We start from the raw sequence: 13330 nt of genomic DNA, 5'->3' as shown, positions 1-13330 counted from the left end.
AGCTGTTTTTAAACTCAATAATGAAAAACGGCTAGGTGGTTTGCCGGGAGAACAAAAAGCACGACACGGAGCTGCAACATGGAGCGGTAAAATAAGAAAGGGAGGTTTGCAAAGTACAGCACCCTTTACATTCAATTACATTTCGCCCTCCGACACACCGATAACGTAGTGAGAAGTAAAGTATGAGAGAAGGTTAACACCAGGTCTTTTTATTTCAAAAGTTTTACTTTCCTGTATCAGAAGCAAAAAGAATTGCACCTTTTACCAAAAGTCCGTGGTTTAGCTGTATACACATGCTTATGATTTATATCACCTTAATCTTTGTGCTCCAGTACACAGCAACAAAAACACTCAAAACAACTCCAAAGGCATTTTTAATCTTTTTCGAAAGATGAACTTGTTAAAGAGTTAACCAAACACCAGTGTTCCCGTTTGCAGTTATACAGTGGTACCTCAGGTTACATACGCTTCAGGTTACAGACTCCGCTAACCCAGAAATAGTGCTTCAGGTTAAGAAATTTGCTTTAGGATGAGAACAGAAATCGTGCTCCAGTGGCGCAGCAGCAGCAGGAGGCTCCATTAGCTAAAGTGGTGCTTCAGGTTAAGAACGGATCTCCGGAACGAATTAAGTACTTAACCCGAGGTACCACTGTATTCCCCTTTGCAGTGGGCTCACTGACAGCTAATATTCCTGTAGCAATTATAGTGTTTGCTCTGTGTACAACTGCTTTTTAGATGATAGATAGATAGATAGATAGATAGATAGATAGATAGATAGATAGATGATAGAGTGGGAGAGATAAAATGTCCAGTGGTATCATGTTAAATTCCTATGGTGTTAGATTTTTACCAAACAGTTGCCCTGGTGTGAGCATATCCAGGCTTTACCTTCTTTTAATTTCTTTGGCTTGATTCTTCAAATGGTCATGCTCAGCAGACAGGAATAACAAGACAGAAAGTCTGCAACCCTTGCTATGTCTTGGTCAAAGTTTATTTATCAAAGGTCAAGGGGAAAGTAATGCACTGGATCATGTTTATATGTCTCCTGTCACCACACTCTGCATGAGTGATTGTTGGGCAGAATAGTTTGCAGTAGTCGGCGGTATCCTTTAGTTAGCCAGTTGGAGAGGGCATTTTATGTTTAGTGCTAGCGTCAATTGACGTTGTATGTGCTTCAATGAGCCCATGATGCACAGATCTAGGAACTTCACATTATTTCTTGCAGTACAAATAATCACAAAGATTAATCACTTTACTTTAGAAATCTACCTCAGCGATTAGGGCCTTCCAATAACTGGAGAGTTTGCAGTCAGCTATAATGTCTTAGCTTTATATTAGATGGTAGCAGCAGTAATCAGAGACTTCAAGTGTAATACTTACTGCAGTATTGTTACATACAGTTCCCTTTACCACAACTTTAGTGGACATTTAAAAGAAATTTTAAATTTGTACATGCCATTAAAGACCCCCCAAAATTAATATCACTCCCAATTTTCTAGCATACCCATGTCTGTAGCTACTACGTTCTTGAATATTTCAGCGTGAAAGGAATTTCAAAAGATTTCTGGAGTTGGCTGAATTATTCATTGCCAATTTAGCTCTTTGTTCTGTAAATGGAGCATTTGAACCAACTCTGATTTCTCCAGTTGCATTTGTTATTCATATTTGCTGACCAAGTAGTGTGAAATATTCTGGTCGAAGGTTATTCAGAAAAATCCTCATTCTGACCATTCCAAGTGTGTGATAGTTTATAAAATCACCTCATATTGTTTCTACTCTGTGGCTGGATGGCTAGTGATTTTATAAAGAGCCTAGCGAATAATCAAGAATTATGCCACTAAAATAGATAAAATAAGAATGAACAAAAAGGCAGCAATAAATTCTTAAGCTTATATGCTTAGAAATCCTGTAGAAATCTGCACAACTTAAGTACTTGCATCTGGGTATAAACATAGCCTTGAGGTGTTCCCCCATCCCCAATGTTCCACTTTATTTATTTTGATAAGTATGATATATAGCAAAATAGAAGGAAAACAATAAATTGAAGGGAAAATACATGTAAAATAATTGTTTTTGCTAGTGGTTGGAAACAAGCTCATACAACTCAAATAATTTTTGTATAGGAACTCAAGTGCATGCATGAAGGTCTGTTGCCAACAAGCTTTGCCCTATTCATTTCAATGAAGACAGCACATTTCTTTTGAAGGGTTTTATGACCTGGTTTACTCTATAGAAATGAGTGGAAGAGCTCATACATACTGTATTTTTCCATGTATAAGACTAGGTTTTCCCACTAAAAAATAATGTCCAAAATTTGGGGACATCTTATACACGGATAGATCTCCCCCCATTTTCTTAAATTGGAGTCCCCCAAAATAGGAGGCATCTTATACATGGGGGCATCGTATAGACAGAAAAATACGGTATATACTTTACATCAGCATTCGTATGGGCACAATCCTTTTGATTGGAGAGAGGTGTCTGTTTCTTGGCATAGTTGCGGGCCTGTATGGCATGTTTTCCAATCAAAGCAAGATACATTTTCATAATTTGTAACAGACTACCATTGAGCAATGATCGAAATACAGAATTTGCCAGCATAAACACACACACATATATGAGATCAAACACCAACTTAACAAGCAGAACAAATTATCCAGTACTCTACACCTGTTGAATCAGGGTGGTCTTCACCACCCTCATAATTCACTGTTACCACCTTGACCAACAGTTGCCATGCTTTTTGTGTGGATTGCTTGGAAACTACTGTGCTTCCCAGTAGACCACAGAAACCTTTACATGGATGATCATCAAAGCCATTGCTTTATTATGAAAATCATGGACCCTAAGCCAAGACCTTGTTAGCTGGTTGATTGATAAATCCAGCCCTGGTCAAAACAGCCTCTTAGAAGCCAGGGTTCACGAGCTGAGAGCCATTATCAGGGATGCATACTACCTTTCCCTTCATCATTTCCACTCAGGATTGAATTCTCCTTCCTTTGGCAAAAATAGCTTCGCTTTCTCTTACGTTAACAATCTGCCTTTCCTGCTGCATCCCACACAACACCACCTGCTCTACTCTGGAGTGTCCCTCAGCCCTCTGGAACAAATTTGAGGGGGCATGCAGGAAGTTTTAGTGGGAAGGGAGAATAGTCAAAAGTAACTTTCCCTTCTCCTATACTAATGGACTTCTCCATTGGATCCAACATTGTTCCACAAGTTCTCCAATAGCCACGGCAAGTCATGTTTTTACCAAGGCTCCATAATCATTTCTAAATAAGTAGATGGGAGTCTTTTGTCTTAAAGTGCAATCAGCAAGATTGCATTTGCATTGCTCATAAGTAAATCACATAAGTGAAATTACATTTCCTGAATCTAATTCTGCATCATAAAATGTTACGTTGTGCAGCTTGTTTCTTTCTCAGGCCTTGAGCTTCTTATATGTTGACAATTTTCTTTTACACTTGAGAATAAGCAGATACATACTCACTTTATTAGGCATAGAAACTGGCATTCTCTAGTGCGTGGCACCATCAGTCTTGCAACTCAACTACTGAAAGTGGAGACAAATTTAGAAAGCAGTTTTCATATATTCAAAAATCTCATGTGCTGTTGCATATGAAATGTTTGCTAATCTTATTTTCTCATTAGTGGCAGCTTCTGCTCAATAAGTAGTAAGGCTTTAACTTTGATTTGTGGATGTGTACAATGAAGCATTTCAGTATGTTTCACTCCCAACTGACTTCTGTTATAATTGCTAACTTTATGGCCATGTTTCGCTCTGTGTGTCTCTTACTGGTATAAAATTGAAGGTAAAACAATTTTTAAATTGAGTTTCTAAAACTAACCTTGAGGCAATTTTTTATCTTGACTATAATTCATTTTTGTAACTCACTGAAAAATAAATGATTTAACACAGGAAGAATAATTGTTGACCACATAAGTCAGTAAAACTGATGATAAATGGGAATGTCTCAGGTATTCCCTCTGAGAAAGTCTTAATTCATTAATTTTTGAAGATGGAAGGATAGACACAGTGTACATAGATAACTTTCTGTGTGGTTGTCCGCAAAACCTCTGCTTATTAAATTATAGAAGCATTATATATTAATATAAAGAAGGCACATTTTCTTCAAGGTCCCTTCTTACAATGCTGTTGACTTTTTATTTGTTTTGTTTAAACTAAACACTTTGAATGAGTCATAACAAAGGCATAGCAATGTTCATGGGCAACTATATTTTTTGTTTTATGCTAAGGGGAAACAATTTCTGTGGAATTGTTAGTTCTGAAAGGAATGGTTAGCAACAATAATCAGTGCTCAGGGCCAAGCTATTTGAGAACCGCAACTGAAGAAAGGGTTATAAACATATCCTAAAAGCAGAGTAAGAGTATTTCAGAACCTTATTTCTGAAGTTTGCAATGAAGGGCTTTCTCAAACAGAATGCCAGGCTGTTTCTCTGTTGACAATGTTGTCTATTAAATTATTTGGAATTAATATTTTTGTTCTTGGGGCAAAAGTTGATTATTATTTTTTTAATAAAAGAAGACTGTTAGTTGTTTAAAAAATATCATGCACAAAATTACTTACAGTCACATTTTAGCAGATAAACAGATTTAGCTGTTCTTGCTATGCAGATACTGTATTGGTATTAGTTCAGATGTGGACTCTTTGGAAAATTAACTATGCTAACACTTTATACCCAGAACCCACTGTTGGATTGTGGGTTCACTGACTCCATCATCAGATCTTTCTTATTATGCAAATGAACATCTTTATCAACGACTTGGATGATGGACTCAAGGGCATCCTGATCAAATTTGCAGATGACACCAAACTGGGAGGGGTGGCTAACACCCCAGAGGACAGGATCACACTTCAAAACGACCTTGACAGATTAGAGAACTGGGCCAAAACAAACAAGATGAATTTTAACAGGGAGAAATGTAAAGTATTGCACTTGGGCAAAAAAAATGAGAGGCACAAATACAAGATGGGTGACACCTGGCTTGAGAGCAGTACATGTGAAAAGGATCTAGGAGTCTTGGTTGACCACAAACTTGACATGAGCCAACAGTGTGATGCGGCAGCTAAAAAAGCCAATGCAATTCTGGGCTGCATCAATAGGAGTATAGCATCTAGATCAATGGAAGTAATAGTGCCACTGTATTCTGCTCTGGTCAGACCTCACCTGGAGTACTGTGTCCAGTTCTGGGCACCACAGTTCAAGAAGGACACTGACAAACTGGAACATGTCCAGAGGAGGGCAACCAAAATGGTCAAAGGCCTGGAAACGATGCCTTATGAGGAACGGCTAAGGGAGCTGGGCATGTTTAGCCTGGAGAAGAGGAGGTTAAGGGGTGATATGATAGCCATGTTCAAATATATAAAAGGATGTCGCATAGAGGAGGGAGAAAGGTTGTTTTCTGCTGCTCCAGAGAAGCGGACACGGAGCAATGCATCCAAACTACAAGAAAGAAGATTCCACCTAAACATTAGGAAGAACTTCCTGACAGTAAGAGCTGTTTGACAGTGGAATTTGCTGCCAAGGTGTGTGGTGGAGTCTCCTTCTTTGGAGGTCTTTAAGCAGAGGCTTGACAACCATATGTCAGGAGTGCTCTGATGGTGTTTCCTGCTTGGTAGGGGGTTGGACTCGATGGCCCTTGTGGTCTCTTCCAACTCTATGATTCTATGATTCTATGAATACATAATTGAAACTAATGTGAAACTAGTTAAGAAATTTGTTTAGATTAACAGAAATGTTTCTGCCCCCCTAAAGTTCTTTGGGGAGAGTATGTGATCCTGAAGCTCACAAGGAAAGAATATCTTATTATCCTTATCATTTTTCTTTTCCTGACTTAAAATTTGGTCATTGATCCAGTCAACAAAAAACATTTTCTCCTTGCCGCAGATGTTTTATATCTTCCTTTTACATTTATATACATTTCTGCCAAGGCATTCTAGAAGGTCAAAATAACAGATGCAATGCAAAGGAGTAATGGTAAAGAATAGAATATATCATGCAAAACAGTAAAGGGAAAGAATAGCAGAAACCAATCACATTCAAGTACCAGCTCTTGCATAATGTTACATCATAGTTACATATTTACTAGTTTACATAATAGGTGCTGCTCTGCTATTCATTAGGATTCCTTATCCCTTAAGCCGGTTGCTTAACAGTGAATACAGGATATTAAATGTTTTTGCCTAAAGCCAATCAAAATATAGTTTGATGAAGAGCTGTAGTCAGGATCCCAAAAAAGCTATTTAGATCTGCCCAAAGACTTATGCATGCTCAGTGGGATTTTTGACTTCTCTTTCAACTATTTGACCCAACTGTATCACAAACATTTCACAGAAAGTTGCTTATACCATGTTGCTATTGGGGAAATTTATCCAATATCCAAAAATGTTTGCACATCTCTTTGAATTGTTTGCCAAGTAAAGATGGAGGCAATTGTAATTTGCCCGGCAAAAACCCACTCCAATTTCAACTGGTGTTTTGGCTACGGCCCTGTCTTTTGTGGAAGGAAAGCTTAATCATATAGCAGAGCAGCCAGCATGACTGGTACCTTTTGTGAAGCAGAGAAGTCGTTCTGTGATGGAATGAAGATTGAATTGCATCTTATCCCTGGAGAGGGGGACGCCTTTAGGTTAGAAAATGAAACCTCTGCAAAGACACTACAGAAGCTCTCTTTTGCACTGTATATTTTGCTTCTAGATGAAAAGGGAGCACAGTAGCTTTCTTATACTCTAAGTATGTAGTAAAGTTATCGTCCTTCTAACCAAATATTTGGGGAAGTAAAAATTAGCTTCAATTTCAGAGTTATTCTGTGGAGAGCAGGAGCTCATTTTAGCAGTGCATTTTTCACACAGCACTGTTAAACAATGGAAATCATTTCCATAAGGTAGGTATAGCATGGTTACCAATGCCTTTACAAGATGATTGCACAAATGCTTGGAGGAGAAGGCTTTAGAAGGCTACTGGTCATGGTGGCTGTGTTCTGTATCCATGCCTTTGAATGTCAGTTGCTGGGAGCCACAAGTAGAGCTGTCACTTGTGGACTTCCCATAGGCATCTGCTTGGCCAACCTTAATGCATAGACTTCATGACTGGAGAAACTCTTTAATACAATGCAAATTTGAAATGAACATGACTTATATGCACTTGATTCTCAGCCCTGAATGTATGATTTCCAAAATTTGAACTTTGATTCAGTGCTTGCAAGATGATGTCACGGGAGCCCTTGTGATCTAGTAACTGAACATAGTGTTGGACTGGAATCAGTGACTTAAGCTTGAGATCCAATCCAATCATAGACAGTAGGTAGCCCATAGGCTCATGTAAATCACTGTCTCACTAAGAAGATACTTGCACATTATTTACCTGTTTTGTGTAACTTTGCTTTTCTATGTAGGGGAAAAAACTATTTAAAGCTCTGATCATTGGGAGTTTGTAGCTTATGTTTTAAATTACCGTATTTTTTGCACCATAACACTCACTTTTTTCCTCCTAGAAAGTAAGGGGAAATGTCTGTGCGTGTAATGGAGGGAATGCCTATGGGTGGCGGGGGGTGGGGATCTGCTGCAGTCGTGAGCAGAGGATCCATGGTTCCCCTTCCTTCCCTCCTCCGTGGCTTGCTTTGAAACAGCAAAGCAGGAGAAGAGCCGCTGAGTCCGGTTGGTTCCTTTAAAGCAAGGAGGCTCTCTGTCCCTCTCTCCTCCACACTCAGCTCGCTAAATAGCAGCAAAGTATTTCAGCTCGCTAAGCCGGGGATGAGCGGGGAGGAGGGACAAAAGCAGAGCCTGCTTGCTTTAAAGGAGCAAAGTGGGAGAGGAGAGGAGCCTTCTCCCCTTATACCCTTCTTCTTCATTATTAGCAGCATCCTTCTCCACCCACCCCATGCATGCTTCTTCTCCCCTTAAACCCTTCTTCTGCATTATTAGCAGCATCCTTCTCCACACACCCCACGCGTGCTCCTTGTCCCTTGAGTGCTTTTCCTTCCCTCCCCAATTAAAACGTGGTTACAAAGCACGGATCCACATGGGATCCTCAGGATTTCTGCACTGGGTCACTCCAAATTCACCATCAGCTCACATAACATGTCCATGGCTACATCTTGCACCAAAAAAATCACGCACCCACTGTTGCCTGGGGCCGCAGTGGTGCAAAAACGTGGTTACAAAGCATGGGTCCACATGGATTTTTGCATTGGGCTACTCCAAACTCACCGTCTGATCACATGTCTGTGGCCACAGCATGAACCACAAAAATCATACATCCACTGTTTCGTTCAGAATATTTTTTTTTCTTGTTTTCCTCCTCTAAAAACTATGTGTGTGTTATGGTTGGGTGCGTGTTATAGAGTGAAAAATACGGTATGTCCCGTGTTGAATTAGCATTGCTGTTTTATATAAACTGGATCACATTCTTTGATTTAACATACATTTCCAAACCTAGCTTTTGCATTCTTAAGGAATACAAACTTTGTTTTATTTTAAAGGAATGGTGAAACTAAACATGTGACCTAACATCAAATTACACGTTTCTACAGTAAAATCACAGGATACAAGTATCTGTGATTAAAGGTTACCTGTTAATGATAAATAACAATCATCATCTTCCCACATTGTTGCCTTGTCACCGTGAAGAGATATTTGATAGTATTAATAATTTATACACAACTATTTAAGATACACATTACTACACAGTCCTTGTATATTGTGCCCTTGTTATAGCTTCACAAGTCTGGCAATAAGCCTGGGATTGCCAGCATTTTCCTGACAGACACTGTGCCATCAATTGCATGTCAGGTAGATATTCAGCAGGTGCAGCTGTTCACAGACTCTTTTAGGTAGGGGAAAGTTGCAGTTATCAAATTTCTGGCTCTTATGCTATTTGCTAGTCCTATACATAGAACTTCTGTCAGAAGAAGAAAAAATATCACCCAGGACCATCAAGAAGACATTCCACTTTGATTCAAGTCCATTTCTTCTGGCTCATGTTGGAACATATTTATGTCATTTATGAATATCACCTGAATTTTTCACATATACTGGAAGCCACACAGGAATGATTGAATCACCAAAGACAAGGAAATGTTACAATTGATATACAATTTCTGCTTACCACAGGGATGGTGTTTTCAGCAGTGTCTGCACAATGGAGATTATATCTGTACCAGCTTCAGGTCTACATGAAGTGTGCAGATGCTATTCTGAGTTAATTCTTAGCCGTCTCAGTTTAAATAATGACCTGAGCAAGACCTTAGTACCTCATCAAGATTATGAATCCTTTCTGCTTTCCCTCTTTTCTATCATCAGTTCATTTGGAACTCTGGAGAACTATGCCATCCACAAGTGCCATCCTATAACATAGTATATGAAGTTCAATTCATTATCCTGAGGTCTGAACCAATGCCATTTTATTTCTCTCATTAAGACACTGTTAGTACTGTGGTCCTTGCCAAAAAGGTTAGGGTTAAGAGCTTGTCAGCATTACTCCTCTTGGAAGAAGATCTTCTTGCTGTAACGTTCAGATACTTAATTCAAATTGATAGAATTACACCATCGGTGGGCTTGTTCTTCTATTTTATAGAGTTTGAAGAACTTGGCTTTGACTTCAGGTTTAGTAGCTTGAAGAATCCTGTAAATGGGTTGGATATTTCAGAACACATCTTTGATCTGCATTAAGGGATTACGAGTTATATAGCAGAGTCATTGCTATTGGATTTTCTTTCAAGCTATGCTGCTGATACGCTGGGGAAGTCAGTTAACCTGTCAGTTCCTGTAACCTATTTCCTGATCAAAGTTTTGGCAGGTTCTAGTTAATATCAACATCACTGGAATTCTTAGTTTAGGTTGGCATGCATCTTTAATATAATCTCTTCATTAAAGTGCCCCCTCTCTTTTCAGTGTAATGGCAGGGGACATTAGTCAGGTGGATATTTTCCTTTTCTTTTATTTGTATATCAGGAAAAGCTTCTCTGTGTGATGTCAGTCTGAATCGGGGCCGGGGCCAAAAATGTGCAAACCTATCACATATTTTACACATACATTTTTAGCAGGAAAAAGCTACAGACCCTTAAATGTATAGGGAATCACAAGGCGAGATTACCAAATGAGAAACCAAAACACGCAATAAAAGAAACATAAACTAGTAACCCCCACTCACAAACACATTTAAAAGGCCATTTAATGTTAATCCGCCCAAGGGCTGGTTGTAGAGACATTTTCGCCTAGCACCTAAAAATACGTAATGAATGGGCCAGGCAAGCCTCCCTTGGGACAACCTCCACAAATGGATACACCTGTTCTCCTATTGCCATCCTGCGGACCTCTCATGGAGGAGGCACACAAAAAGGGCCTCAGATTATGATTGCAGGGTCTGTGTCCATTCATTATTCACTCAGCTTCTGCCTCTAACACATTCTGTCTCTCTCTCCTCATCTGTCCCATTACCCAGCCATTCTTATAGGGAAAAAGAAATTTGAAAACAGCAAATGTGTTTGGGAATGAGTTGGAGGAAGCTAGGGAAATATAGGGAACAACAACAAAAAAAGCAAAAGGGAGTGTCACAGGTCTGATGTATTTATTCAAACCTAACACAGAGACACAGACCTGAACAAGGTACTCTATAGCAGTGTTTCCCAACCTTGGGCCTCCAGCTGTTTTTGGACTACAACTCCCATCATCCCTAGCTAGCAAGACCAGTGGTCAGGGATGATGGGAATTGTAGTTCAAAAACAGCTGGAGGCCCAAGGTTGGGAAACACTGCTCTATAGCACTGAAAGCAGAAGTTCATTTTCTATTGAAGTGACATGAGGTCGATAAGATTGTAGCCATAGAGCACCAGATGTTTACTTTCTGGTGTTTTTTCTAGAAAATTAAAAGGGGAAAAATTACCCAATGTTATTACACAGGAAAGAAGGCACTAGATAAACATATGCTACGTTCATAATCACAGTTACACCTAGGTTTCCAGAATAGTCTCAGTAAGTGATTTTTTTCTGTGATAAATGCCTTATTAATTTATGAACGTTGTGGGGGGAAATCCATTTAATTGTATGTTACTGTTCAGATTTGCTAAACGTTTATATAGGCCATATAATTATTCAGTCAACCCATTATTTTGGCTTTCTGCTTAACAATATATGCAAGAGTAAGCAAAATCCGTGATTATAGATAATACCTTTGCCATCTAAAAGGAGAAAGAGGCACAAAACAAAAACAAAATATAGATGTTATTTAAGAATTAATGGTTATGCCTTGCATTCTGGCAACAGGGCAATAACTTACCTATTTGTCAACTATTTGTGTTGGATTAAGCCTGCAACCCTATCCCTTGGTATCAATAGCTGAGTGGTGGGGAGAACTGGGATGCAGTAAGGTGTCCTTTCCATTAGAGAGGACCAATCCTGTTGGGCAATAGTCAGTGGAAAGCCCCCAAAATCTGACATTTCACAGTGGGGCAACAGAGGTTTTAGATCTGCTGGATCCAAAATCTTACACTTCTTGGGTCCTTCAGCCATGCCAGTCTTGAGCTGACCATGGGAGAAGGCGAAGCCCCTGACTTCTATCCTAGCCAGCAGGATCATTCACTTCTCTGCCCCTGCCCAACCCCTTATTAGGATTGCTCTTTCTGGTGAATAAAAGTTTTGCTGGATTAATAAACCTTATATGATGAAATAGGTTTTCCCATTACATGTATGAGTGAATGGCTCATGCTTCTAATTGCTTGATAATGTATTGTCAGTTGTTTTCATAAATATGGCCCTCTGAATTAAATTATGAAGGTCCACATTTCATTCTGGATTTTTTAAAAAATACTTTCAAGGCTGGTAAGTTTATGTATATCTTTTGAACTCAAAATGCTGTATATGATAAACAATTCGCTTGCTATCTGGTAAACACTGTAAAGCACTTCATAACTAAATGATTAAGGCTACAATCCTTTAAATGCCTTCCTGGAAATAGGTTCTATTGAATTAATGGGACTTTTGGGCATACTTGCATAGGATTTCACTCTAATATAGTACTGTTTAACAAGAGAAAATTTGTATGATGCTGGGTATGATACAGTATCTATGCTGTAGACTAACATTTACATTATGAAATAATTGGAACAATCTCCCCGAACAGTTGGTGCAGAAAATTCATGCAGAGGATTTCCATAGGCCTGTTTCCTCCCTTCTTGTCTATCTGTGTGCAAGTCATGCACACAGACAGCATGATGGGAAATTGATATTATGACCATGCTTCCCTATATTGCCATCCAGTTATATCTTCTAGGATAATGGATTGGGTTGAGAGAGTTGGGTGGGCATATGTGAAGAATATGCGGATATCCCATTCCATATAACATTCCATTGTGCCATCTACAACAAGGGCTTGTGCATGTGCTTACTAGTTTAAAAGCAGGGTTCTGTAACCTGTGGAAATTCTGCACGCATATAAGCTGCACCTATATTTTGAATTAATTGTGCCCAATGTGTTCAACATGTGTAGCAAATATTAATTCTGATGGAATCTCTTTATGTTTGCTTTAGGGTCGACCCTATTCCATATGACACCCCGAAACCAGCAGGCCACACGCGGTTTGTCTGCATCTCAGACACACACTCCAGAACAGATGGAATCCAGATGCCTTATGGGGACATCTTGCTTCATACGGGCGATTTCACTGAGTTGGGGCTGCCTTCTGAGGTTAAGAAGTTTAATGACTGGTTAGGTAAGGAATTACTGCATTTTGGTGACCCCAATTAACCTTTGTGATCCAAGTGTCACTTACAGCCTCCTAATTGTGTTAAAGCTTTGAAGAACATTTACCCCTAGCCTTGTCATTGTGCTATGTTCTCTTTCTAGTCAAAATATGTTTCTGTTAATTGAGCATGGATTTATATGTTTGTTCTTATATTTTCAGTACTTGATGCTCAGTCATTTGGTATCACACAGAAGCTGAATAGTTGGAGGGGCAGCTGTAACCACCCTGCTGTTCCTGTTCTGGTGGTTAACTGAGTTTCTGTCCCTGTGCAAAAGACGAATGATTAGAAAAAATATAACCACTGTTCCTACTTTATGCAGTAGAAAATGTGCCTCGAAAGGGTCTCTATAGCAGCATAATGCTGTGAGATGGACATATGTTTCAGATAAAGGGGTGCAAGCATATTAACCTCCTTATGACTGATGGCTTTTCATATGCATTAAAGTCTCCAAGGAGCAAGGCACCTGTTGCCTAGCTGAATTTTGCTAAGTATATCCTAACAGCCCACTGATCTTAGTGAGCCTCTAATAAGTTGACATAATGGTTTAACAAGTAAAATGAAAGATAG

The 13330-nt window shown here is 39.2% G+C and overlaps 1 protein-coding gene across 3 annotated transcripts in view; it reads left to right on the top strand.

The window, feature by feature from the left end:
* Positions 1–13330, top strand: part of MPPED2 (metallophosphoesterase domain containing 2) — a 138387-nt gene that overhangs the window by 29491 nt on the left and 95566 nt on the right. For all 3 annotated transcript variants that reach the window (XM_081836176.1, XM_081836178.1, XM_081836177.1), the window contains exon 3: positions 12548–12729. In XM_081836176.1, the coding sequence (XP_081692302.1) occupies positions 12548–12729 (182 nt within the window). The remainder of the gene's footprint in view (positions 1–12547; positions 12730–13330) is intronic.

Source organism: Podarcis erhardii, assembly GCF_964252035.2.
Source record: "Podarcis erhardii genome assembly, chromosome: 1".
Taxonomy (NCBI): Eukaryota; Metazoa; Chordata; class Lepidosauria; order Squamata; family Lacertidae; genus Podarcis; species Podarcis erhardii.
This window is presented reverse-complemented; position numbering and strand designations above follow the sequence as displayed.